Here is a 27,225-nt window from a genome sequence, read left to right as displayed (position 1 = left end):
CGCCCGCAGAGTCTCTTGACCTCAGTACTTTTTAGGCTCTGGTTACACCCCTGCTTGCAGGTGTACGTAACGGTGAGTGGTTGACAGCGTTTTCATGCCCCGTATACGTTAGAGAGAGAACAGACATATTTTAATTATATTTTATATGTTTATGTTTTATATATTTAGTTTTAAAATGAATATGTAATATGTGTCACACACATGTATCATCTGCTAAGCAATCTAATCTACCGCTATTTTGTAGGATGTAGATTTATGGGAGGAAGGTATACAACTTACAGAACTGGCACATTGTCTCCCCGCCTCCCTCAGCTGTTTGGAGGCAGTGCCAGGAGAGATCTACAGATAATGCCTTTCAACATTACACAGGAATTTACCAACAGGAAACTAGAAGGTTGTTTTGAACCGCAGACAGATTGAGGCAGGGCCTGATGTCACTTACGTGTTCAGCCAATCAGGTGCCAGATGCTCCAGTTAAGAGAGTTTCCCCGTTGGATTCATGGTCACAGCTGCGCGACATAACAACCCAAGTGGACAGAGCTTCAGTCCCTGTTAGACTGGTAAGTGAGGTCCTGCATGTGTGCCTTCCCCATACTCTAGGCCATTCTGTGGGTCAGTGGATTAGCATAACCTGTTTGAGAGGAGTGTGGGCTTCCAATTTCAGGAATCTTTTGATGCACTGTTTACTGTTTGCAGAAATATAGGGAGTGTAGCTCTGGTCAGATTAGCGTGCATACTTTTGAGAGTAGTGTGATTGTGTTATAAAGGACCTGAGATCTATGGTATATTGTGCTGCTTTTTAGTTTTCCAATAAGAGTTCTGTTAATGATCAGCGTCACCCGAGAAATGTTTAATGAGCACAGTGAAGAATGCAATCGGCTGGGGCCCCAGTGATTACAGAGAGAGCCTGCCTCAACCTGTGGACCATCACGCTTTCTTTAGATACACAGTGGGGGTGTTCTACCCACTTACATTCTTTCCACTCTCTTTGGTCTCTCTTTGTGCTTCTGTGGCGTCTGACTGGGTAAAAAAAACACCTTGTCTGTCACACGGATGTACAACAACATCCTTTACAGGGTGCAAGCGTCTGCTCGTACTGATTCAGTTAGCTGGTCAAGTGTGAGCTACAGCTGCAGTCCACAGCACGTATCCTGGGCGAAAAGGTTCATGGTGGTCTGACACCACCCTGTCATACAACGGTTGACATAATAAACCAGAGTAACTGGCTGTGACAAACACCAGGAGGACCAGGTTGTGCACCAGTGAGAGAGATGTGCAACAATGACTTTATGAGGACATGTTTGAATGTGTGGTGTAGGGCTTTACTTACACTCATATGAATGACTTTATGAGGACATGTTTTAGCATTTGGGGTGACTGGTCACAGTACTGGCCATCCAAACGTTCATGTTCCATGCTGTTTTCCCAGCTGTTGAATTCCACAGCTGGGTTTCATTACCAGGGGATTGGCTTTGGGCGGTGGAGGGCATGAGAACACAAAGTTGTGGATCTGGGATCCCTTACCCTGGTTTTCTGGTTTTAACTAAAAGCAAGCAACCACTATATGCCCATGATACCAAGGTGAGGGGATTTAGCTGTACAATCAACTCGCTGTGCAATCAATTAAGTACTGAGTAACAGCCCATCAGGACTAGGAATTAGGATTTTTTTTTACAAAATATTCTTAGTTTTAATGAACCACACACTATTAAAATGGAATTCCTTTAAAATTATTCCATTCATTCCGGTCTGTAATAAATAGCTTTTATAATCACAAATGTCAGTTTAACAGGGTCAGATTCAATTGTTTATCACACTGTATTTACATATTTTGGATAAAACTGCTCAGGGATATTATTGCTTCAGTGTAGTAGTATGAAGATATTCTGAGAGTGGTTTTCAGAACCCTGATTGTCACATCTCAATATCATTTTAGGTTCTTAGATCTCATCTGTCGAAGTAAGGACAGGAATTGGTTTGAGGCCTACACCCCATGTATAAAAAGCTGCAGCTTTGTGACACAAAAAGACTGCAACTATGAATAGTGAAGGTTGGATAGCTTCCCTGGCCAAATCCAAGGATGTTCCCATCAAATCGGATGGGAGCAGGTCATGGTGAGCTAAAAGAAGCTGGGAAAGTGAACAGTAGAACATGGTCTTTCACAGTTTAGCAGAATATTGAGGGGAGAGTTCACCAACGTCCTTATAATTTCATCATATGGGGTCTATTAGTGCCCCCTAGCATATGTGGTAGGAACTGAGTATGTAGTGATTCTAATTTTGACAGTTGATTAGACTAAGCAGGAGACAATCCTCCTCTGGAGCAATGCAGGATTAAGGGCCTTGCTCAAGGGCCCCCACGGCAGTGTGGATCTTATTGTGGCTACACCCGGGATCAAACCACCGACCTTGCGTGTCCCTGTTATGTACCGTACCCACTACACTACAGGCTCATTAAAAAGAAGGAGGAAAAAAATATAGAACCATAAATATGTCTGTCTGTCTTTGTTCGGGGAATTCCTGAAGCCTCTGCATGGGTGAATGGACTTCCCGAGGTGCCTCGGTCAATAAAACGTTAAGCGGTATTCAAGGCCGCAAGATCCATTTCCTTCATCTTCATCCAGTCAACTCCCACCTTAAATTGAACCTAATGCAGAGAAAATGAAGACCGTATCTCTGCACATCCCACCGTGTGCGATTAACCCTTTCTGCACTAGTGAGAGACACACAAGCAATGTGCCTGTTCAGACATTCATAAACACCTCCTCCATTTTGATTTACAGTATTTCGATTACGTCCACCTTCCTGAGTTGCCGTAATTGGTGAGGAATTCCTCAGTGCCCAGGTCACTAGGTTAATAACCAGAGAGGCGTGAGCCAGGTGCACAAGGACACACAACGCCAACGCTTAGAAAGTAAACAAAACAATATCATGACTTTACCGCAACTTTGAGATGGACAATTATACCAACGTCTTCAGAGTGGAGTGAACAGAGTGCCTCTGTTCGTGATCACATCCTTCAGGCCGCCTCACCCTTGTGCTTTAGGTAGGCCTGCACCCCACAGTGAAACGTCTGTCAGCGCTGAAATGTTTTTAAGCGTTGCGTAACAGTCATTACAGAACGATGTGCTATTATAATGGTTTAACTCTTGTGGATTTACGGAGTAGAGGAAACTTGACACCTGCCTTCTGGATATCCCCGGCACTGTTCAATGGCATGTTTTTCTTTGGGAAAGGTTTTTTTTCACAGTTGCGTAATGGCCATTGAGGACCCCAAGGTCATGTGCTTTGTATTTTCTTCATGTCCATTTCCAAAGTCTGTATTCAATTTTAATCTTTTATGAGAAGGATTTATTTAGAAAAATTAATTCAGGAAGGGAAAGAATGGTCTTGAATATATTCTCAAATTTATGAATGTTTGTTCTCACACCCCTTGTTGGAGGGGAGGGTTAAAGTGCCTTGAGCAGTAAAACAGAGAGATGTATCTTCACATGCCATTTTTCTTTCAGACACTATGAAGATCGCATCGTTTAACATCCAGAAATTTGGGCTGAGTAAAATTTCTGACCCTACTTGTCTATCCATTCTTGTAAAGGTAAAATACATGTTTTACTTATATAACTACTATCCTACAGTATATGGTAGATCAGCTTTCAGAACTTACTTCTTTAGCAAAGGTCAGCAAAATGTAAAATAAACCACATAAAACATGCAAAATATGATACAACAGAAATTCTTCGGAAATTTTCTTCATGTTGCGTTCTCCACACTACACTTCCCTCTAGATTGTCTCACGCTATGACATGATTGTGATTCTGGAGGTGGTGGATGCAAGTGGGAACTCAGTAGTCAGCTTCTTGAAGGAGCTAAACAAGTAAGTGAATCTAGAAATACAAAAAGGCAGCAGCCTACTACGCACACTACCCCGCCGGGACCATTTTTAAGTAAAGAATCTTCACCTGGGTAAATCAAAACAAAAGACTCACCTGAAGAAAGGGAAGAGACGGTGCCGATATGGCGTTCTAGACAATTTATGGAAACTCAACAATATAACATCGCCCGTTTACCTAACGCACACGTACAGCAGTGTTTATGAAGTAAAGGCTACTTTTGCAGAATTCCTGAGTGTAAATAGCTTTTACCTTCATACTTTTTTGTTGTCTGGCAAACTCATCTTATTTATGAACTAATGTTCCAAGATTCTTGTGTTGTGTGAATAAAAATGCATAATGGATATGCGGTCGGATTTTAGTTCTGGCCTTGTGCTTTAGTCAGGTTTGCCGAAGCACAGCTGTGATGTCTTAAGACCTACAGCTCTCTTTATACTTCCGGTTATTTTAAACAGTTAGGAGTCCCTTCATTTTTGGCCAATGTTATAAGCTCCATGGTGGGAGCTTATATCTCTTCCCTGATGGCGGTGTAAACAGTTTATCTAAGTAAAATGGAATCTCAACATGTGGGTACCTGCATTTGGCATTCAGCTCCTGAGGGTCTTGTGTACGTGTCTCAACAGGGCGAACGAGCGACATCACTACAACTTAAAGATCAGCAGCCGCTTGGGAAGGTCCAAGTACAAGGAACAGTTCATGTTTCTGTACAGGTAACTCTTCCCACTTCTGAAACCACAGACAGGCTCGTCTTAGATTCCAGGAGATGATTCTGTTTTATTGTTCCTTTCCATGCACTTAAATTAAATGGTAAATGGTAAATGTAATTGTAATTGTAAAGGTAATTATCCTGCAGTTCTGGATTGTAAAAGATTGTATTAAATCAATACACAAACTCTGATTCAAAACCCCTGCTAATACCCAGTACAATGCCACATCAGCCAATTGTATAGTTTGAGTCCTGAACGTAAACAGTTATAATTTGATAAAACTCAATAGTTCTAGTTAATTTGACCTCTTGGATGAACCCCTGATCATAATCCACTTCCAATTCAGCTGTTCACACATAATCACTTAATGAGAGCTGCACAAATCCTGTTATCTTACAAAATGAAGAACCCATCTGGTGTACAGGAGGCATTCAGTTGTATCTATCAGTGGAGAACAAGCATCCTGAGCAACTGTCACCGGGCACTTTATTAGGAACATGTTTACTTTATTTCACCTTCTTATTCATGCGATTATCTAATCAGCCAATTGTGTGGCAGCAGTGCAATGCATACAATCATGTAGATAAGGGTCAGGAGCTTCAGTTAATGTTCACATCAACCATCAGAATGAAGAAAAACAATGTGCTTCACAGACACTTTGAATCAAAGTGAATCAGTAGGTTCAAATAAATGTATAAAAAAAAGTATGAAATTGGGAAAACAATCATAATAATACAAAAAACAACAACAAAATAACAATAAAACATAGAAGAGCTACGGTAAAATAAAAATACCATACACAGTTAAAAGTAAGTTAATAAAATATGCATTTTAAAAGAAAACACTGAATTTGCTGCTCCAGGAAAGACTTCCAGTATAGTCTCCTATGAGCATGGACTCTGGAACACTCAAGGGCTTAGTTACAGGATCTAGTCTATCTGTACAATAAAACCTCTTCAATAATAATTTAATATATATAGCACTTTATTAGATAGACCTGTACACCGGCTTGTTAATCCAAATATTGAATCAACTAAACTAACAACTAAATGCATAAAAGCATGCAGACATAGTCAAGAGGTTCAGCTGTTTTTCATACCAAATGTCAGAATGGGGCCGAAATGTGATCTCGAGTGATATTGACCATGGAATGATTATTGGTGCCAGACACGGTGGTTTGTGTAACATCCAGGTACTGCACGCAAAAGCGCCTTGTTAATGAGAGAGGTCAGAGGTGAAGGGCCAGACTGGTCAAAGCAGACAGGAAGGTGACAATAATGCAAATAACCACACATTATAACAGTGATATTCAGAAGAGCATCTCTGAACATACAATGCTACAAACCTCTAAGTGGATAGGATACAACAGTAGAAGACTGCTAATTTAATAAGTTTAATAAATACGCAATAAAGTGCTCACTGAGTGCATATTAATGAAGTAATTGATACAGTTGTAAAATCAATTCTAAAGCAATTGCTTGTGCTTCAGTGCAGAGACTCAGGACTCAGTAATGAGTTATCTTGCGGTAGAATGTTGTACCTGGATCAGGTGTGACAGGGCTTGGTGGATCAGACCGATACAGAGTTACAACAGTTGAGCTGAGAAGAAACAAAAGCGTGAATACCTTCTCAATATCACAGAAAGACAAATGCAGGACACGTCTTCAATATGTTTGTATTAATTTTTTAGTGCAAAGCTGAAAATTCAGACTTGGAAATGACTTTCAAAGGCAGACTGTGCAGGCAGTGGCCAGTGGCCTGCAGACTGTGGCTGACTGGCTCTAGTGTGTCAGGGAAATGGGCGTGTCACTGCCCTCTGCTGGTCAACCCACAACACAGCCACACCTCTGCTGACTCCCAGGGTGGGTTTGATTCGTATTTTCTTTTCCCATTAATAATTCATAACTACCATCATAGCATATTTTTATGATAATAGAAACACACCAGCCAGTCTCATAAAACACTAGTGTTGATTCTTGACCTCACCCAAAAACACAAGACGATCTGTTCCCTCCCCTTTCAAAATTTGGAAGCAAACCCCACTTGGTGTGGCCTCCATATTTAATGCTGGCATTTCTGGGATTCCCCTCTTGGAGCAAGGGAAGGAAGAAAGCGCCAGGAAGAAAGCGTATAATCTGGAATGAAACCAAGCCTCAGACTCATGTCTGTGACCCTGACCTGCCTACAGGCTGAACAGGCTGAACAGAGTCAACAGGGACCCCTGGAGGCCAGCTGCTGAAATTCACCTTCACTTGACGGCGACATGCCTGAGGTTCCAATCGCTAATACTAACACATTCATGTTCTCCTGTGTGGAAGGGATGGCATAGTGGATTTAGTGGGCTCCTACCAGTATGAAGACAGCCAGGTGGGAGATGAGGATGCTTTTGCTCGAGAGCCATATATTCTTCGCTTCACCTGCCTGAACACAGGTAAGAGACAAACAATATATAACGTAATTTCGTTCTAAACCAAATGATTAGGTCAATTTGTGTGCATTTAAATTCTGCATTGATCTGAAATAGTGTCCCGAGACAACTGGCAGCAAAACACATCAATGACAGCGCGCCATATTTGACAGTTGGCATGAAGTCCGTCTCAATATACAGTATGCATTCGCCGCATTGCCAGCATACATGTTGATGGTGTGTATGGCCAAAATGTTACATTTTGGTCTGATCTGACCATAATGGCACTCTCTTCCAGTCATAATTCCAATTAGGTTTGGTAAACTCCAGATGCTTGGTTTTGTTTATTGTGCTCAGTAAACCTTCCAAAGGGTTTGTTGGTATGGAGGTGCTATTTTATGGTTCTTTATGAGATTTTGTGACCCCAAGATGCAACCATCTCTACTATTCTTCACTGTGATCCTGGGGCTCTTTATGGCCGCCCTCACCATCTTCCTCACTGTCTGTGGGGACAACCTGCACTTGCGTTGTCTTTCACGCAAGTTTGCAACCATTGCCCTTGTAGTGCTAAGTGGTACAGTTTATGTATCTATTTGTACCCATTACCCGACTTGTGATGGTCAATTACCATCTGTCTCTTCTTAAGTGACAGTGGCTGATGCATGCTCATTATTTCATTTTTATACAGGAAGTGATGGAATGAAACAATATTGTTCCTTTAAACCGAGATTAAATTAATTAAGTAAAATTTTTCTTGGTTTCTATTTACAATAAATGTTAGACATGCCAATAATTTAGACACCTAATGAGATTCAAAATGGTGAAACATGAGAATAAATTAATTGAAATAAAAAGTATACACAGTGCAGTCCATAAGCATTTACACAGCAGTACAATTTTTGTTCTTTTGATTCCGTACTCCAGTACATTGGTTTTGAAATTAAACAATGAATCTGAGATGCAGACTGTCACCTTTAATTTGATCTGTGTCAGAATTACATCCCTTTTTATACGTATTCCCCTCCATTTTAGGGGCCCAAATGTAATTGGCTTCTCAGCTGTTTATGATTATGTATGGTCAGATGTATTGCATCCTGAGAAAAGGTATAGGAAAGCTTTCAGTATCTTGTCTTGATTCTTTTATTGGTGTTTGTCAATATGAGGACCAGAGTTGTGGGGCAAAGAAATAAGGAAAAAAAAAAGTCAGAGACACATGCCAGCTAAGCTTATATGACCAATTCGGAAAGTGAGCTGGTCAAACTATCAGCTATTTGAAAACATGAGCTTGAGCTGGTCAAACCATGTCAAGCTGGAAGCAGGTCTGAATTGGTCAACCAGTTCCCAGCTGTTTTAAAACCTAGCTTGAGCTGTTTTTTTCAGCAGCGATTGTATGTGTTGTGTGCTATGTGCTGCTATGTTTTGTGTGTTATGTGTTATGTTATGTGCTGCTATGTATGGTGTACTATGTGTTATGTACTGCTATGTATTGTGTGCTGCTATGTGTTGTGTGCTATGTGTTATGTGCTGCTATGTGTTGTGTGCTATGTGTTATGTACTGCTATGTGTTGTGTGCTATGTGTTGTGTGCTGCTATGAGTTGTGTGCTATGTGTTATGTACTGCTATGTGTTGTATGCCATGTATTGTGTGCGGCTATGTGTTGTGACTGTGTGTGTTGTTCACAGTTCTGAAGGACCTGGTGATGATCCCCGTGCACACCAAGCCTGATGACTCAGCAAAGGAGCTGGATGAGCTCTACGACGTCTTTCAGACCGTGAAGAAGAAGTGGAAGACTGATGTGAGTGGAGAACAGATCATACAGCACCGGCTAAACCACACACTACTCACATTCACCACACACTCCTCACATCCACCACACACTACTCACATCCACCACACACTACTCACATACACCACACACTACTCACATCCACCACACACTGGTCACATCCACCACACACTACTCACATACACCATACACTACTCACATCCACCACACACTACTCACATCCACCACACACTACTCACATCCACCACACACTACTCACATCCACCAGATCATACAACACCGGTCTACACCACAGACTACTCACATCCACCAGACCATACAACACCGGGCTACACCACAGACTACTCACATCCACCAGATCATACAACACCGAGCTACACCACACACTACTCAGATCCACCAGACCACGTCAACATACTGGAATGTTTTCATGTTAACAGTAGGGAAAGATGAGTCTTCCTCACATCCACCACACAGCACCGGGCTACACCACACACTACTCACATCCACCAGACCACGTCAACCTCAGCAGTCCTGTCCGCTCTGAACCTGAACAGGAATGTCTAGTTGGCAATGAAGTTTTTTCATGGTGCATTACAATTTCCAAAAGATGCATCAGACTGGAATGTTTTCATGTCAACAGTAGGGAAAGATGAGTCTTAGTGTTGAAATTATGGAAAATTGTAGGTGAATGTAAAGAATCTGTGGGTAAACCTCATGCTTCTATGAGTGAGACATAAAAGAGTAATTATGGCAGTGTAGTGTCAACTCCCATCCTGACACAGTTGGCAGCTGTTACCATTTGACACACACGCTAAATCGTAAATTATCACCAGTGCAATGTGCTTGGAAGGAGAAGCAGAGATAGAGTTGCTAACCCTATTAGTCACAGTACTACCTGTTTAAAATATCAAATTGGACTTGTTGTATATACAGTGGTGTGAAAAAGTGTTTGCCCCTTCCTGATTTCTTATTTTTTGCATGTTTGTCACACTTAAATGTTTCAGATCAAACAAATTTAAATATTAGTCAAAGACAACATTTTTACATTTACATTTTAGTCATTTGGCAGACGCTTTTAATCCAAAGCGACTTACAGGTGCATAGGTTCTACCACAAGTCAAAGCATCACATCCAGAACTAGAAAAATACACCTGGACTGCTGTTGTAAACATATAGTCGTCATCATAAGTGCAATTTTTTTTTTTTTTTTTTTTTTTTTTGGGGGGGGGGGTTAGACAGGGATAGGGGTATCAGAAGGGGGGGGCGGGGTAAATCAGGAGGGGGGACTAAGGTAGAGTTTGAACAGGTGTGTTTTGAGTCTGCGTCGAAATAGGGGGAGGGATTCTGCTGTCCTGACAGTGGTAGGCAAGTCATTCCACCACTGAGGAACCAGAACGGAAAACAGGCGTGAACGTGCAGCTCGACCGCCAGGTGCCCGTAGAGAGGGAATCGTAAGGCGACCTGAGCTGGCAGACCGGAGTGGTCTAGCTGGGGAGTAGGGAGTGATCAGGGATTGTATGTAAGGTGGGGCAGTCCCCTTAGCAGCCTGAAATGCCAACACTAGGGCCTTGAATCGGATGCGTGCGGCAATAGGAAGCCAGTGGAGGCCAATGAGAAGCGGGGTGACATGAGCCGACCTGGGCTGACTGGTGATCAAGCGGGCTGCAGCATTCTGGACCAGCTGGAGGGGCTTGATGGCGCACGCTGGGAGACCGGCTAGGAGGGAGTTGCAGTAATCCAGGCGGGAAATGACGAGCGCCTGGACTAGGAGCTGGGTGGCTTTCTCCGTCAGGAGATGACGGATGCGGCGTATATTAAACAGAAAGAACCTGCAGGTTCTGGCAGTGGAGGATACTTGTGGAGCCAGGGAGAGGCAGTTATCAAGAGTCACCCCAAGATTCTTTGCCGTACGGGAGGAGGAAACTACAAAGTCCTCCACAGTCAGTGAGAGGTCGATTGACGGAGAGGACTTAGCAGGGATGTAGAGAAGCTCAGTTTTGGCAAGGTTGAGCTTCAGGTGATGGGAAGTCATCCATGCAGAGATATCAGCCAAGCAGGCAGAGATCTGTGTGGTGATTTGGGTGTCAGGGGGGAAGGAAATGAAGAGTTGGGTGTCATCAGCGTAGGAGTGATAAGAGAAGCCGTGGGAAGAGATAACAGAACCAAGAGACATGGTGTATAGCGAGAAGAGGAGAGGCCCAAGAACCGAGCCCTGCGGGACTCCAGTTCGTAGGGGTTGAGGGTCGGAGAGTGCGCCCCTCCAAGTCACCTGGTAGGAGCGACCAGAGAGGTAGGAGGAAAACCAAGCGAGTGCAGAACCTGTGACACCCATCCCAGCCAGCGATGAGAGCAGAATCTCATGGTTGACTGTATCGAAGGCGGCCGACAGGTCGAGGAAGATGAGGACAGAGGAGAAGGATTTTGCTTTAGCAGAGAGGAGTGCCTCAGTGACCGCGAGCAGGGCGGTTTCAGTGGAGTGGCCACTCTTGAAGCCAGACTGGTTGGGGTCATGGAGATTGTTGTGGAGAAGATAGGTGGACAGTTGGGAGCAGACCGCCCGTTCCAGGGTTTTAGCGAGAAAGGGAAGAAGAGAGACAGGCCGGTAGTTGTTCAGGGCAGAGGGATCGAGAGTAGGTTTTTTGAGGAGGGGAGTGACTCTGGCCCTCTTCAGGGAAGAGGGCATGGTGCCGGAAGAGAGGGAGGTGTTGATTAGAGAGGAGAGAAAAGGGAGAATGTCCTCAGATATAGATTGTAGGAGGGGAGAGGGGATGGGGTCAAGAGGACAGGTGGTTGGGCGGTGGGAAGTAAGGAGTTTCAGCGTGTCGGCGTCAGAGAGGGGAGAAAAGGAGGTTAGGGAGTTGGGGAGGGTAGGAGGGTCAGCAGGGGTGGAGGGTTGGGAGAAGGAATTGCGAATAGCATCGACCTTCTTTTCAAAGAAGGAGACAAAGTCATCAGGTGTGAGTGATGAGGGGGGTGGGGGGGGAGGGGGGGCCAGAAGAGAGGAGAAAGTTGAAAACAGTTTGCGGGGATTAGAGGCGGCTGCGTTAATTTTCGAGTGAAAGAAGGAAGATTTAGCTAGAGAGACAGAGGAATGGAAAGATGATAAGAGGGCATGGAAGGAAGCCATATCACTGGGGAGACAGGACCTTTTCCATTTTCTCTCCGCCGCCCGCAGTTCGGTTCGGACAGCTCGTAGAGCATCAGAAAGCCAGGGACTGGGGGGGGAGGCCCGAGCTAGTTTGGTGGTGAGGGGACACAGAGAGTCAAAGGAAGATGAGAGGGAGGACATGAGAGTTGTAGCCGCATCATCGGTAGACAGTCGAGAGAAAGACTCCGCAGATGGTAGGGAGGAGAGGATTGTAGATGAGAGGGTGGAGGAAGACAGGTGGCGTAGGTTCCGTCGACAGGTGACAGTGGATGGTGGGAGAGATGGATGGGTGTTAGAGGAGAGTGGAAGAGAGAAAGAGATGAAGGAGTGGTCAGATATATGGAGTGGTGTTACAGAGAGGTTGGTTGTTGTGCAGCTCCTTGTGAAGATGAGGTCAAGAAGGTTGCCTGCTTTGTGGGTGGGAGGGGAAAGAGTGAGGGTAAGGTCAAAAGAAGAGAGGAGGGAGAGAAAGGTAGACTGGGTGGACTCTGAGTTGAGGTTGAAGTCACCCAGGAGGATCAGGGGGGTGTCATTGACAGGTGAGGAGCTGAGGAGGATGTCCATCTCATCCAAAAAGTTCCCCAGAGGACCCGGGGGGCGATAAACAACAATGATAAACAGTTTGCACGACAGAGTAACAGACACAAGTAAACACAAGTAAACACAAAATGCAGTTTTTAAATGAAGGTTTTTATTATTAAGGGAGAAAAAAAATCCAAACCTACATGGCCCTGTGTGAAAAAGCATGTGACAAACATGCAAAAAAAAAAAAGAAATCAGGAAACAGGGGCAAACACTTTTTCACACCACTGTATATTCCAAAGTGCATTGGTGCTTACCTTGCTAAGCTGCATTTTTATTGGTAAGTAGTAGTGTCCAGTTTGTTTTACACTGTAAAATGCTTTGTGTACATTAAACAAATAAGAGTTTATGAGTTCAAAAGTTACCAAATGTATTCTTATCAGAGCAAAATCTATTCTGTCAGTTTCACACTGAAGATTGTACTGTATTAATAACCTAGTGTTCCATTCTCAGAACATTATGTTCCTGGGGGACTTCAACGCTGATGGTAGTTACCTATCCAATAAGAAAATGAAGGGAATCCGTATCCGTAGCGACAAGAATTTCCATTGGCTGATTGGAGATGATGTGGATACTACAGCAAGTATAAAGAATACACACAGCTACGATAGGTGAATGTACAAATTGTGTTAAATTTCAACTTTGAAATGAATGCAATGTATTGAAATTGAACAAACTGAGTGAACATTTAAAGGTACAATAGGTCATTTCGGACTACTAACGGTCAAGATAATTGTGGCAACAAACCCTCACTGTTTATCCCTCCCCTTTCTCTGTGAACGGGGCGACGCGGTGCCGGTATGGTCTATCGTTGATTGGTTTATGGTCACACCCATCAACGCCATTGGCTGTGGCAATTAGAACCAATTTTCAACCAGTGAGCTTGAATTATTGTACAGCTGTACAATTTTTTGGTACAGCAAGCCGGCCCGTCAAATGTATATTTTGAAACCCGAACAAACACAGGCAGAGGATGAGTCAGTGAGCCTTTTTCAATGACAGGAGGGATTTACAACGATCTTGTAACAATGTTTTAACACAAAAATCGTACCTATTGTACTTTTAACACATATTGAATTATTTGTCATGTAATTTGCAATATGCAAAAAATCCTGCAGGATTGTTGTTTATGGAGATGACATGCTGAATGCAGTGGTGCCGAACTCTGCCAAGCCATTCAATTTTCAGGAAGCATTCGGACTGACAGTGGAAGAGGTGAGGTCCCCCTCAGCAGTGTGTGTGTGTGTGGGGGGGGGGGGATGATGATCAACAAAACCTGAGTGATGTGATGCACTTTCTCCGACAGGCTCTTGATGTGAGTGATCACTACCCAGTGGAGCTGGAGCTGAAGACAAGGGTGCCTGGGGGCCTGAGTAAGTGCAGCACAAGTGTGCCAGGGTAGTATGATGGTTAGGGACCGTAGCACAAGTGTGTCAGGGTAGTATGATGGTTAGAAACCATAGCCCAAGTGTGCCAGGGTAGTATGATGGTTAGGGACCGTAGCCCAAGTGTGTCAGGGTAGTATGATGGTTAGGGACCGTAGCACAAGTGTGTCAGGGTAGTATGATGGTTAGGGACCGTAGCCCAAGTGTGCCAGTGTAGTATGATGGTTAGGGACCGTAGCCCAAGTGTGCCAGTGTAGTATGATGGTTAGGGACCGTAGCTCAAGTGTGCCAGTGTAGTATGATGGTTAGGGACCGAAGCCCAAGTGTGCCAGTGTAGTATGATGGTTAGGGACCGTAGCCCAAGTGTGCCAGTGTAGTATGATGGTTAGGGACCGTAGCCCAAGTGTGCCAGGGTAGTATGATGGTTAGGGACCGTAGCCCAAGTGTGCCAGGGTAGTATGATGGTTAGGGACCGTAGCCCAAGTGTGTCAGGGTAGTATGATGGTTAGGGACCGTAGCACAAGTGTGTCAGGGTAGTATGATGGTTAGGGACCGTAGCCCAAGTGTGCCAGTGTAGTATGATGGTTAGGGACCGTAGCCCAAGTGTGCCAGTGTAGTATGATGGTTAGGGACCGTAGCTCAAGTGTGCCAGTGTAGTATGATGGTTAGGGACCGAAGCCCAAGTGTGCCAGTGTAGTATGATGGTTAGGGACCGTAGCCCAAGTGTGCCAGTGTAGTATGATGGTTAGGGACCGTAGCCCAAGTGTGCCAGGGTAGTATGATGGTTAGGGACCGTAGCCCAAGTGTGCCAGTGTAGTATGATGGTTAGGGACCGTAGCCCAAGTGTGCCAGTGTAGTATGATGGTTAGGGACCGTAGCCCAAGTGTGCCAGTGTAGTATGATGGTTAGGGACCGTAGCCCAAGTGTGCCAGTGTAGTATGATGGTTAGGGATCGTAGCCCAAGTGTGCCAGTGTAGTATGATGGTTAGGGACCGTAGCACAAGTGTGTCAGGGTAGTATGATGGTTAGGAACCATAGCCCAAGTGTGCCAGGGTAGTATGATGGTTAGGGACCGTAGCCCAAGTGTGTCAGGGTAGTATGATGGTTAGGGACCGTAGCCCAAGTGTGCCAGTGTAGTATGATGGTTAGGGACCGTAGCACAAGTGTGTCAGGGTAGTATGATGGTTAGGGACCGTAGCCCAAGTGTGCCAGTGTAGTATGATGGTTAGGGACCGTAGCCCAAGTGTGTCAGGGTAGTATGATGGTTAGGGACCGTAGCCCAAGTGTGTCAGGGTAGTATGATGGTTAGGGACCGTAGCCCAAGTGTTGCCAGTGTAGTATGATGGTTAGGGACCGTAGCCCAAGTGTGTCAGGGTAGTATGATGGTTAGGGACTGTAGCCCAAGTGTGCCAGTGTAGTATGATGGTTAGGGGCCGTAGCCCAAGTGTGCCAGTGTAGTATGATGGTTAGGGACCATAGCCCAAGTGTACCAGTGTAGTATGATGGTTAGGGGCCGTAGCCCAAGTGTGTCAGGGTAGTATGATGTCCAGTTATCCATCTCCAATTTCACCCATGTATATGAAACAGAACAACAAACATTCTTGTAATGTAAATGTAATGTTAGATCAGACAGATCCCGTCATTTAAAGACAATGTACTTCTTTTCACAGGTTCTGGAAATGAAGATCCTGTCCAGGAGAAAACAAACACCGACAATGAGGACCTGATGGACCTGCAGAGAGGGAACCTTCTATTAGAAAGAGAGAAGCTGAATCTGGAGATACAAATGTTAAAGTTGCAGCTTACAAACCTTCGAGCAAAAAATCAATAAGCTTTGGCATTTTAAAAAGAAAAAAACATTACATGGCAAATCAGGTTTGATCCTTGATAATTCAATTAATTTGGTTGATGAACATACGGGTCCTTTCTTTACGTAGGAAAAGGGGTAACCAGGAGAAAATCCATAAAAGGGATAATGAAAGACCACTTTCCTGTTCACTGCTGTGGTTTATCATTGAGCGACATTAAGCGTCATCCAATAATTGAATGCAAGACACAAAGGCACAGTAGTTACAAAACTTTATTTCCAGGTTTCATCTTTACAATAACAACAAAAACTAAATTCAAAGGTAACTTCTCTGTTCCATTTTTTTTATTTTATTTGTGATTTTATTTTACAATGGACCCCATGGGAATAAGCAGTGCATTTTGAGAGATCGTGAGCAGGGTCTTGGGCAGAATGCAGCTGTCGTCTCTGTGTGATGCCATCTCACTTTTTCCCAGACTTCTTGATTCCTCCACTAGCTATGGAGAACGAAACCAAAAGTCATAATTAATCAAGAGTCAAAATATCTCCACTTTGGAGAGAGAAAGACTGTAACCAATAGTAACATTTAAATAAGCAGAAACCACCAAATTAAGAACTCTTAAGAATGAGGATACTTAGTCTAATCAACTGTATGTCCCTCTGGATAAGAGCGTCTGCCATTAATGTAATGTAATATCCAGTTTTCAAACTATTCTGTCCCTTCTGTTGAAGCGTCCTGTGAGTTTCAATACCTAATATTACTTATTTGATGTTAAGGAGAGAGAATGTTCTCATTAACAGTTGGTTCAGAGATTTAGGCCATGATGCTGCAGCTTTAGTGCTGGTAGACTCACAGAGAACTAATTAATTATACATTTACATATAACAATAAACAGGTCTTGATCAGCGTGAAAGTCACCAAATTCAAACATGTCACCATTAGGTTACACTTTCAAAGTATCATTTTTCTAAATTATAATTTGAACAAAAAACGGCATTTCTTGCCATCCAAATTATGTTTAAATTACGACATTTGTTCTGACAGCAGCTGTAAATTCACTCTGCTCTATACATTCAATTCCAGACAAAATAAGTTACAGGCCAGGTGCAGGAGGTGCTTTGCATCTAAAAAGAATGTGGAATACCTGAATTGATATTTTGGATACAGAACAGTAAGAACAATGAGCAAGAACACAGAAGAATACTACGGTCACATTTTCACTTACAATAAATTACTGTACATTTCACTTATATACTTGCAGACCTATCGTACAAATCAGGAGAATCAACAATCTTGCAGAGTAAATTATTACTTAATGGACATAGGTATGTAAGGTATCAATTCTGCTATAGATTAAATTTATTAAATGGCCACAGGAAATTCCCTATTGCAGATTACATGTATTAAATGGACACAGGAAGTTCCCACTTGCAGATTACATGTATTAAATGGACACAGGAAGTTCCCACTTGCAGATTACATGCATTAAACGCAAACAGGAAGTTCTCTCATACTTAGGGGTCCTTTCCCAGCAGCCTTTGCCTTCATTGCCTCCATCTGTTTTTGGTCTTCCTTCTGTTTCTGTTTGAAGGCTGCATCATCCTGCAGAGGAAACCCCACAGAAGACATGTAGTGAGCGATGGTCCATATGAACTTGTGTGTACCTCCATCAGCATGTAAATTAATGCTTTCTTAGTTTGCCATCTTAGGCAAACAGTGAATTATAATACAGGTTTCTGAAGCCCTGCATTGCATAGAATTGTATAATGAAAGCATTGCATACATCATCCACGTCCTTTGACTGCTTCTTGGGTTGTTTTAAAGGCTTCTTCTTCCCACCTGAATTGTGAAGGAGTTTCAAAAATAAAACATCACAGAGTAAATAGCTGGCTATAGCTCTGTAACAATGAGAATAGATTGTAAAAGCAGCACAGCCTTAAATCTTTAAAACAGATAGCTGGTGTAGGTCTGACAGATAGAAAATAATTCTGACTAATCTCGAGCAAGGAGCTTTCTAAATCCCCCTAAATAATAGCCTCTGCTTATGCAATATGATTAATGTATAGTGTGCGCAGTAAATAAAAGAACCAGGTCTCTCGTTCGCAATTGGTGAAGCCATCTACAGATTACCCAGTGCTGGTGCGTACGCAACACATTTTTAATCTCAATTGGATAACTGACTGACAATTAGATCACTACGTATGGTGACATTGGCTCAGGCGATAAGAGCAGTCGTCTGGTTGCCGGTTCGATCCCGCCCTGGATGTGTCAAAGTGTCCCCGAGCAAGACACCTAACCCCTAAATGCTCCTGACGAGCTGGTTGGTGCATTGCATGGCAGCCAATCGCCGTCAGTATGTGAGTGCGTATGAATGGGTGAATGAGAAGCATTAATTGTACAGCGCTTTGGATAAAGGCTCCTATATAAATTCCTACCATTTACCATGTAATACTTCGCGTACACTAACGTCACCTAGCTAGTGATAGTTAGGGATGTGGGCATCTGTAAAACAAAAGCCATTTTAAAGATTGACAAGATTGGGGATTAAGTTAGCCAGCCATTTCTAAAAATGGAACGATCTACAATAGATCCAAATAAATTATATCAGAAAGGATTATCATAATCCTATTAAATCGTTTTGCAACACGAGTAGCCGGCTATATAGCCTTTGCGCACAGAATGTCGAACGGTTGTTACAGCACCGCCAACTATCAGAGCTAAATTGATATTGGCTACGCCGCATAATCGGACAGTCCCAGTTCAGTTCTACTCCATCTTTAAGTGATTCTAGGCCGCTGATGATAACGCCGCTACTCACTTACAGAACGTCACTTAAAATGCTCTTCGAATATAATATTTCCCCCCCCCCCCCGTTTTTACTGTAGTTAGAATACGGATTTGGATCGGGAATGGAACAATAGGCACATCAATTTATTAACGTAACAACATAACTACGATAGCTAGCTAGCTATAGCCCAAAAAGCTTACCGCCTGCTAAAATGAACCAGATAATTAAGATAGGTAGCTGATATTTCTAAATAAAATCTAAGATGCAAGGTAGACATACAGTTAGAAACAATAATGGTGTTTATTGTTAATTTTTAAGACAATAGTTCTATTTTCTTACCTTCTCTTCCAGACATGTCGGCGTTTACTTAGCTAGGCAAAATGCACTGCTCCCAATCCAAGCTCCGCGCTGTTAGGACCCAATGTTCTAACCGGAAAAGAATGTCCATTACGCGCCTGAATACAATGTGACTGTCAAATGGAGCACAGAAGCTAACGAAGACCACTACTATTATGTCAAGTTGAATTTGAGGACACTGAGTAGCTAACCGGTATGTTTTTCTGTTTATATTGGTTTCAGTGCTTCAGCGCCATCTCATGAATTCATGAAAACTAGCAATCATACTAGCTGTACAAGGATGAAGGGTAGCTGGCTGGACACATAGCTAGATAGCATATAGCTACATTCATTCATCCATAGCTGGGTAAACATCGGGTATGTTACTTGCCAAATTATACTATTATGACAACTACTTGAAGTTAATTTGTTCGCTAGCTAATAACAGTTACAAAATGTGATTCTTCGCCTTATTCTTTCTACAGTCTATGTTCTTCGCCCGTTATTAACGTGCATCACGAAACATTTATTACAGTAGTGACAACTCCAGATTGACATCCGCGTGGTCTTCTGCTATTTCAATTCTGAATGTTTAAGTTAGTTCATGTAAAGCTAGCAAATAGGATGTCTAACAAGCTAATTTAGCTGCAACCTAACTTGTTTAGGTAGCTCACGTAAAAAAAAATCAATTAGTCAAATGATTTGCTTGCTATATACAAACTATAAGTTAGTTAGCCTAGCGTAGCTAAGTAACCGGTACATTGTGTAATACTGTCCGGCAGACTGATCCAGCAGATGGTGGGTGCCCTTTGAAATTGTAACTCTCCTCATGACATAATTGTTTTAGCCGAATATTTCAGTTTGTAACGGGGTTGACTATCGGTTTTCGGTTCGACCTACCAGAACGGCGATGAAACGGTCGCGTACTGACTCTTCTATGGTTATAAGCGAATTGCGCATGTGCCCGATGCCGAGCCTTTTGATTCCGCTTTTCACCATGCAAGCAACAGGCAACAAGCAACGTTTAATTTTGCAATTAATGAATAAAATAAAAAATATTATTAAATAAATGATGCCCCACTTTGGAGATATAGCATACATGTGTTGCTATTATTCTTTTCTGATGGAGTTTGACATATGGACTTAAATTATATATATTTCAATATTTTTTTTTTTAGATAAATTGGAGCCGCGAGCTTTGAATGTAGGCAAAGCTAGTTGGAATGTATAAATTATAGGAAACATCGGATACAGCCCGATGTTTTTCATAAAACCCTAATTTTTCGTCCTAGATCTCTTCATGACACTTAACCAAATGCTGTGTTACGTGTTGAGGCATCATGTCAACATTGATGCAATTTTATTTCGACAGGTGTCAGCAGAAGTGTCCTTAAGGCGGCGTGAGGGTATTCTTCAATGAAATACAGGGGATCTCTGGTCATATCACGGAGCTATGGTACAAGCTCTTTCCTTGTTCAGCTCCCTGGCAAGCTTAGAGCGGAAATCTTTGCCAGTAGAGGTTACTGCACCCCCCATGAAAGCCCAAAAGATGAACCCAGTAAAGCAGCGTATGCTAAACATCGCGCAGTGGCCGCGCTGCAGAAGGGTACAGAGCTGGGACAGCAGTGGGGGCAGAGTTTAGCGACGACCGCCTCGGCAACGGCCAACTACTGGTGGGTAAAGTACGAAGAGTTCGTGGGCTTAAACGAGGTGAGGGACGCGCAGACCAAGGTCACAGAGGTGAGTCACCCAGTCTTAATTTACAGTCTGTGACGCCTACACAGATATCTGGACATAATAGATGTACAGTTGAAATTAAAGCTGACAGTCTGCACTTTAACCCCATGTTCATTGTTTCCATTCCTATCCAATGTGCTGGAGTACAGAGCCAAAGGAACAGAAGTGGTGTCTCTGTCCCAATACTTACAAACTGCACTGTGTGTACTCGCTCAGGCAGAGAAGGCGTTCATGGTGGCGAGGGGGATGGTGCAGGAGGCCCATGTGAGTGTGGAGGCGCTGCAGGGGAGGCTGAAGGAGGTGCGGGACCGGCTGGATCGCGTGTCTCGGGAGGAGGCGCACTACCTGGAGCTGGCCACCGTAGAACACAAGCTGCTGCAGGTGGTTAGCCCGCTGAGACAGTTAGCCCGCTGAGATGGTTAGCATGCTGAGACGGTTAGCGTGCTGAGACAGTTAGCATGCTGAGACGGTTAGCATGCTGAGACAGTTAGCATGCTGAGACGGTTAGCATGCTGAGATGGTTAGCATGCTCAGACAGTTAGCATGCTGAGACGGTTAGCATGCTGAGACGGTTAGCGTGCTGAGACGGTTAGCATGCTGAGCCGGTTAGCGTGCTGAGCCGGTTAGCGTGCTGAGACGGTTAGCGTTCTGAGCCGGTTAGCGTGCTGAGACGGTTAGCGTGCTGAGACGGTTAGCCCAATAAAATGATACAGAGGAGCCGCGGCGGTTAAAAGCTAAAACTCTCATTGAAGGCAGCTGCTCTAACCACTGCACTAAAGATGTATTCACCCACACCTGGGCAGCCTCAGGAGTGAACAGTCGTAGTTTTTAAGGAGAGTGTGTGTGTGTGTGTGCGTGCAGGAGGAGCGGCGCCTGCGGACAGCCTATGAGAGCGCGGAGGGGGCGGAGCGGGAGCGGTTCTCCCTGTTCTCCGCGGCCGTGCGGGAGAGCCACGACAAGGAGCGCACGCGGGCCGAGCGCACCAAGAACTGGTCCCTGATCGGCTCGGTCCTGGGGGCCCTGATCGGGGTCCTGGGCTCCACCTACATCAACAGGGTGCGTCTGCAGGAGCTGCGGGGCCTGCTGCTGGAGGCGCAGAAGGGCCCGGTCAGCCTGCAGGAGGCCATCCGGGCGCAGGCCGGCTCGCACCGGGCCCAGCAGGAGGAGCTGCGCTCCCTCATCCACACCCTGAGCGGCGCTCTGAGGGACCGGGGCCGCCAGGAGGGCGGGGCTCCGGGAAGTGGCCCCGCCCCTGCCCCACAGAGCCCCGCCCCCGCCCCACAGAGCCCCGCCCCCGGCGTCTCTGAGTCTGCTCTGCGGGAGCTGCTGCTGTGCGCGCAGAAGGCTCAGAGCCTGATGGAGGGCCTCCAGCCCCAGCTCAGCCTCATAGAGGGCCTCCAGCCCCAGCTCGCACACCTGGAGCGGAGCGTGGGCGACGTGGAGGCCGAGCTCCAGGCCGTCAGGGCCTCCATCGACAGCCACTACGGGGCGGACAAGGTGGTGGTCAGCGCCCCCGACGCGCCGGTGCTGGTGTGCGACACGGAGGACGTGATGCAGGGTCTGGCCCGGACCGAGGAGCGGCTGGGGAACCGGATCAATCAAAGCACCTTGTACAGCACAGTTCTGACTTACAGCGCCTTCGCCCTCACTGTGCCTCTGCTGTACATCCTCTTCAGAGGCAGCTGAACAGCGTTGCGCTCGTAGTCCGTGGGACGGCACTAGAAGCCAAATTAGAGCTGCTGGAATAGTTTCACTTCTTTGGTGTACAGGGAAGCTGATAGATGCACTGAATACTAAGCAATGTTTAAAAAATAAAAACGAAATAATTATGTGGTGTCTATGAAATTTATCAACCAATTTGTTTAAAATGTATTTGTATGCACTATATTACAGTATATTAACTACAGTTTAGACCAATGGATCTTTTCAACAGATCTTTTTCATTGCAGACCCTTCTACATTGTGGTATGCATTGATTCTGTTGACCCACCAGCTTGTTTTGATTTTGTATCCTGTCATCAGCAGCACATTGTTATGGGCATTTTTCCTGCCTCTAGAGGTACAGAATCTGTGAAGTTGGGAAATTGTGCTTCTTCATGTGAAATTGTCACATAACTGCATGACATGAGATGATATGAAAGCTGTCAGGTGCGTGAGGCAAATGTTTATTTTTCTTTTGTAAAATTCATCATTCATTTTTGTTGTAGTGTTTGCATTCAAAGGATCAAATTGTCAATACACAAAAATGTATTGATAGGGCATTATAGCATTATATAGAAAATAATTTAAAAAAATAGATATATTTGAAATACAAAAAGTGAAAAAAATTGAAGAGAAATATAATGAATGAAAACAAATAATAAAAGTAAAAGAATGTAATTTTGTATGTCTTCCCTCCATTCTCATATTCCACATATGGACCCCACCACATAAAGCACATATAACACACTGCAATAGAAACACAAGGACAAAAACAGACAAGATTTACGACAAGAACCGAACACAACAACAATAGCACAAAGAAAGCCAAAGGTTCTAACAATTGAATTAAAACATTATACTGTGAAGATGAAGGAAATTTAACTGATTGTTTTTATTCCCTTCAGTGGCAAACCCCTATATTTAACTGCATTCTATATTCTGGATTTGAATTGGTCCTCCCTCCGTTCGTCAACTGATGATACTGTTTTATAGTATCATCAACTTAATCAACTGTACGTCGCTCTGGATAAGAGCGTCTGCCAAATGCCAATAATGGAATGTAATGTAATGTATCATCATATGCAAACGTTTTGTGAAGTGCACAAAGCGCACCAATAGTTCAGCAGAGACACCTCTGGAAGTTTCGTCACACGCAGTGATGTCTTTTACTGAGGAATATTCAATATGCATTTAGTTATGCTTAATATGCATAAACCCGGACCAATCACAGTGGAACACTGTGGCTTTATTACATATTCATAATATTTCGCGCGCTTTCATGTCACGTGGATTTTTTCGCGCGAATTCGTTCAGTTCTAGTGTGCTGCAAAAGGAAACAGTAGCAACCTGAAAATGGCGGTGAGCAAATAACTAGTTTAATAATATTTAGTTACGGTTTTGGCTTCATATGTTGGTTTACAGTATCCAACTGGCTGGCTTTTTATTCATTGTTTTTTAATCTGACTGTTTTAAGTGAAAATCGGGCGTTATATAAGTAGTAATGTAAGCAACGAGGGTATCGTTAAAAAGTTGCCGACTGCTTTCAGTTGTCAAATTTGTATCACCGCATGCACTAACCTAACTTTAGTGCATGGTCCATTTAAAAATGAACTCAATAAAAACTTGCCAGTTAGCGATTTCAAAACGGTTAGCTAACCGTCATGTATGAATATGTGTTGCTGGAAAGATGTTATGTCGTTTACCACAATATGAAATCTTTTGACTGACTAGCTGAAGCTGGCTGGTAGATCCAACACATTTGTGGAATATGTGTCGTTAACTGGTTGGAAAACGAATGTTTGTTCGAGCTGTTAATTGTATGCTTCATGTAATTAATCCCAGAAGTTATTTGGTTAGCTGCATGACCTAGCGTCGCTAACTTTAGCTAGCTAACTTGGAAGTTAGGAGATACGGTGCTGTCTGACCACTGGAAATTAAGTGAGAGTATGATCGAGTGATTTAAGTTAAGTTTTTAGACCGCGCATTGTTGTTAAACCATCTGTATAAAACGTGAAAGAGGCGACGTAACGTCACAGATGCGCAATTACGCTGCACTGACCGAAACGGTTCCATATCAGTTAGCTAGCTCGCTAATTCATCGGGGAGAGAGAAGTCCCCAATGTTACTGCTATATATTTACATCATGATCCCTGAGTAAGAGGCACATCACAAATGTTTTACTATGCATCAGGTAAAACATCTCAACTTGTGTTTTGTAAATTATAATTTAAATATGTGCCCTGGTTTGTACAAATGCATAGCTATACATTTGTGTGAACTCGTTTCCCTTTGTTTGCACAAATACGTCATGTAACTGTAAAATTAGCTTGTGAAGTGTTGAATCTGCATTTGCAGGCGTTGAGTTATTTAATTTTTTGCAACTGTCACAAAAATGCCTATTTGAACACATTGTAGAATATTCATTTCAATGACATTATGCTACAATGACAAGACACTTTTTTGTGAAAACGAACGTCTTTTATTTATGGGTCACGATGCATCTCTCCTGTACATGACTGGGACCCAGGAGGCTGGTGGTTTCCGCCTCGGTGTAGTCACGATAAGATTTTTGTGGCAAGGCCCTTAACACTCCACATTGCTCCAGGGATTGTCCCCTGTTTAGTCTAATCAACTTTAAGTAAATGGTAAATGTCTGCATTAATATAGCACCTTTATCCAAAGCGCTGTACAATTGATGCTTCTCATTCACCCTTTCGTACACACACTCACACACCGACTGCTCTTGCCTCCTGAGCCAGTGTGGCCCCCTTTGGATTAAAGTGTCAGCTGAATATGACAAGATAAAACGTGTTTAACCTCCCTGTCCTCTGTCCAGGATTCGTCTGAGTCGTTCCACATGGCCACCAGCCCCCCCCGCGGCCTCACCTCCAGCCCCGGCCGGGACCTCCCTCCCTTCGAGGACGAGTCCGAGGGGCTGCTGGACCCGCAGCTGGAGGAGGAGGAGGGTGATGGGGAGGAGCTGATTGGGGACGGCATGGAGAGGTGACATTACGCACTGATTTGTTCACAAAGTGAAGCCCATTTTTTGGTCATGCTGTGTGGCTGTGCTCAGTGACACGACTGCGGTTGGCAGTTGTTTTAGAAATAAGAGGAGCGTTTGGACATTAAAGCATAGATGTAGATGTAGATAGATGAAGCCCACTGTGTGCCGCAAAACAACAGTGCTGGGAGTTGTAGCGTCACTCGGGAGCAGTCCATGAATTATTAATAATTGTTGTGACTGGGTCACTGCTGTGAAGAGTGTTTATTGAAAATAATACAATATGACGTAAAAAGACTGATGAGGTCATATGACACAAGCTGATTTGTTATCCTGCGTCTCAGAGTAGCACAGTTTCACATAGTTAATGACATGCAAGCCTGGAGCATCCGCGCACAATATACAGGTGTTACATCCATGTAAATATCTGCGACCGAACCCCTCACCATCAAGTTGAAACCACCTGGTTGGCCCACATATTTGGCCTGAGAATGGATTCTGGGAAAGGAGGGCCACTAAGGATACTTAAATATGAAATTTAAGACCAACACCAAAAAGACGGAAAGACTGGGTGATCCTCAGATAAGGGATGTGACTGCTAGAACACATAGGCCTATGGTTTAAATAATAGGGCTGTAATTTAAATTGGAAAAAGAGTATTCTTAATACCCCAATGTTATTCTTAATACATTAAAATATTAAGGTATTAAGGCAGGTAAAATATGAACTACTCCGATAAAACCAAATTCCTTCACTTATTGGATGGCACTACATCAATGACCCGAAACATACTGCAACTAAGTGGTTTTCTTTTTGATGGCCAAAATGTGGAAAATTTGTGGCACTCCTAGTCAATCACCGGATCTGAATCCAAATTAAGATGCATTTTACATGCTGAAGAGGAGACTGAAAGCTAAAAGCAGGAGCTGAAGAGGGCTGCAGTACAGGCCTGGCAGAGCATCATCAGGGAAGATACCCAGCGTCTGGGGATGTCTATGCGTCACAGACTTCAAGCAGTCATTGCATGCAAATGATACTGTCCAATATTGTTTTGATGCCCAAAATGGTGGCGGGCTATGTACAAAAGGCTCTAATTTCTAAACTGTTCATCCGATGCGGTTGAAAATACCCTCAAATTAAAGCTGAATGTGCACTTCACCCTGATTTTCATTATCGAACCCCGTGCTAGAGAACCAAAATAACAAAATGTGTTGCTGTCCAATGAATTATGGTGCTCATTTGCGCATATTCAGACATGCCGTGTGTGTATGTTCCACAGCCCGTGTTTGGCCTGACCCTTTATCCCAGAGATAAGGGGTCGTCCTCCTCTCTGGGGCTGTTTGAGTGAGGCAGTGTGCGTGAGGCAGTGTGTGTGGGGCAGTGTGCGTGGGGCAGTGTGCGTGTGAGGCAGTGTGCGTGTGGGGCAGTGTGCGTGTGGGGCAGTGTGCGTGGGGCAGTGTGTGTGTGGGGCAGTGTGCGTGGGGCAGTGTGCGTGGGGCAGTGTGTGTGGGGCAGTGTGCGTGAGGCAGTGTGCGTGAGGCAGTGTGCGTGGGGCAGTGTGCGTGAGGCAGTGTGCGTGGGGCAGTGTGTGTGGGGCAGTGTGCGTGTGGGGCAGTGTGTGTGGGGCAGTGTGCGTGGGGCAGTGTGCGCGTGAGGCAGTGTGCGTGGGGCAGTGTGTGTGGGGCAGTGTGTGTGGGGCAGTGTGCGTGGGGCAGTGTGTGTGGGGCAGTGTGCGTGTGGGGCAGTGTGTGTGGGGCAGTGTGTGTGGGGCAGTGTGCGTGGGGCAGTGTGTGTGGGGCAGTGTGCGTGTGGGGCAGTGTGCGTGTGGGGCAGTGTGCGTGTGGGGCAGTGTGTGTGGGGCAGTGTGCGTGGGGCAGTGTGTGTGGGGCAGTGTGCGTGTGGGGCAGTGTGTGTGGGGCAGTGTGCGTGTGGGGCAGTGTGTGTGG

At 44.3% G+C, this 27,225-nt stretch overlaps 4 protein-coding genes across 6 annotated transcripts in view; 3 read left to right on the top strand and 1 right to left on the bottom strand.

The window, feature by feature from the left end:
* Nucleotides 1-449: 449 nt before the first annotated feature.
* Nucleotides 450-16,036, top strand: LOC133109616 (deoxyribonuclease gamma-like). The gene is made up of 10 exons (XM_061219026.1): nt 450-560; nt 3,509-3,594; nt 3,785-3,873; nt 4,513-4,599; nt 6,915-7,027; nt 8,687-8,799; nt 12,977-13,134; nt 13,642-13,738; nt 13,830-13,896; nt 15,579-16,036. The coding sequence occupies exons 2-10, from the start codon at nt 3,514-3,516 to the stop codon at nt 15,737-15,739; spliced, it is 966 nt and encodes a 321-aa protein (XP_061075010.1). The 5' UTR covers nt 450-560; nt 3,509-3,513; the 3' UTR covers nt 15,740-16,036.
* Nucleotides 15,971-19,804, bottom strand: tma7 (translation machinery associated 7 homolog). The gene is made up of 5 exons (XM_061219028.1): nt 19,741-19,804; nt 18,844-18,930; nt 17,500-17,555; nt 17,231-17,318; nt 15,971-16,212 (listed from the first exon to the last, which is right to left on the bottom strand). The coding sequence occupies exons 2-5, from the start codon at nt 18,857-18,859 to the stop codon at nt 16,178-16,180; spliced, it is 195 nt and encodes a 64-aa protein (XP_061075012.1). The 5' UTR covers nt 18,860-18,930; nt 19,741-19,804; the 3' UTR covers nt 15,971-16,177.
* On the top strand, nt 18,761-22,956 carry ccdc51 (coiled-coil domain containing 51). Of its 2 annotated transcripts, none has more exons than XM_061219024.1 (4): nt 18,761-19,054; nt 20,213-20,580; nt 20,794-20,958; nt 21,439-22,956. In XM_061219024.1, exons 2-4 carry the CDS (start codon nt 20,257-20,259, stop codon nt 22,261-22,263), a joined length of 1,314 nt encoding a protein of 437 aa, XP_061075008.1. In that variant the 5' UTR covers nt 18,761-19,054; nt 20,213-20,256; the 3' UTR covers nt 22,264-22,956. The 2 variants fall into 2 exon arrangements, with proteins under 2 accessions (XP_061075008.1, XP_061075009.1); XM_061219025.1 differs by lacking the exon at nt 18,761-19,054 and adding an exon at nt 19,162-19,218.
* Nucleotides 22,957-23,563: 607 nt separating this feature from the next.
* The window catches only part of mcm2 (minichromosome maintenance complex component 2), a 20,003-nt gene continuing 16,341 nt past the window's right edge, over nt 23,564-27,225 (top strand). Inside the window, exons 1-2 of one of the 2 annotated variants that reach the window (XM_061219908.1) lie at nt 23,564-23,637; nt 25,115-25,281. In XM_061219908.1, coding sequence (XP_061075892.1) covers nt 23,632-23,637; nt 25,115-25,281 — 173 coding nt within the window. In that variant the 5' untranslated portion in view covers nt 23,564-23,631. Of the gene's footprint in view, nt 23,638-24,445; nt 24,470-25,114; nt 25,282-27,225 lie in introns of those variants that run through there. The other variant, XM_061219907.1, reaches the window with a different exon arrangement.

This window comes from Conger conger, chromosome 14 (genome assembly GCF_963514075.1).
Source record: "Conger conger chromosome 14, fConCon1.1, whole genome shotgun sequence".
NCBI classification, from domain to species: domain Eukaryota; kingdom Metazoa; phylum Chordata; class Actinopteri; order Anguilliformes; family Congridae; genus Conger; species Conger conger.
This window is presented reverse-complemented; position numbering and strand designations above follow the sequence as displayed.

Coding starts and splice junctions, on each gene's coding strand:
- ccdc51 (XM_061219024.1), top strand. CDS start 20,257: ATGAAATACAGGGGATCTCTGGTCATATCACGGAGCTATGGTACAAGC. Junction 20,581..20,793: donor CGCAGACCAAGGTCACAGAG/GTGAGTCACCCA, acceptor GTACTCGCTCAG/GCAGAGAAGGCGTTCATGGT. Junction 20,959..21,438: donor TAGAACACAAGCTGCTGCAG/GTGGTTAGCCCG, acceptor GTGTGCGTGCAG/GAGGAGCGGCGCCTGCGGAC.
- LOC133109616 (XM_061219026.1), top strand. CDS start 3,514: ATGAAGATCGCATCGTTTAACATCCAGAAATTTGGGCTGAGTAAAATT. Junction 7,028..8,686: donor CTTCACCTGCCTGAACACAG/GTAAGAGACAAA, acceptor TGTTGTTCACAG/TTCTGAAGGACCTGGTGATG. Junction 13,897..15,578: donor AAGGGTGCCTGGGGGCCTGA/GTAAGTGCAGCA, acceptor TTCTTTTCACAG/GTTCTGGAAATGAAGATCCT.
- tma7 (XM_061219028.1), bottom strand. Junction 17,319..17,499: donor AGTCAAAGGACGTGGATGAT/GTATGCAATGCT, acceptor TTTCCTCTGCAG/GATGATGCAGCCTTCAAACA. Junction 16,213..17,230: donor TGCTGGGAAAGGACCCCTAA/GTATGAGAGAAC, acceptor CGTTCTCCATAG/CTAGTGGAGGAATCAAGAAG.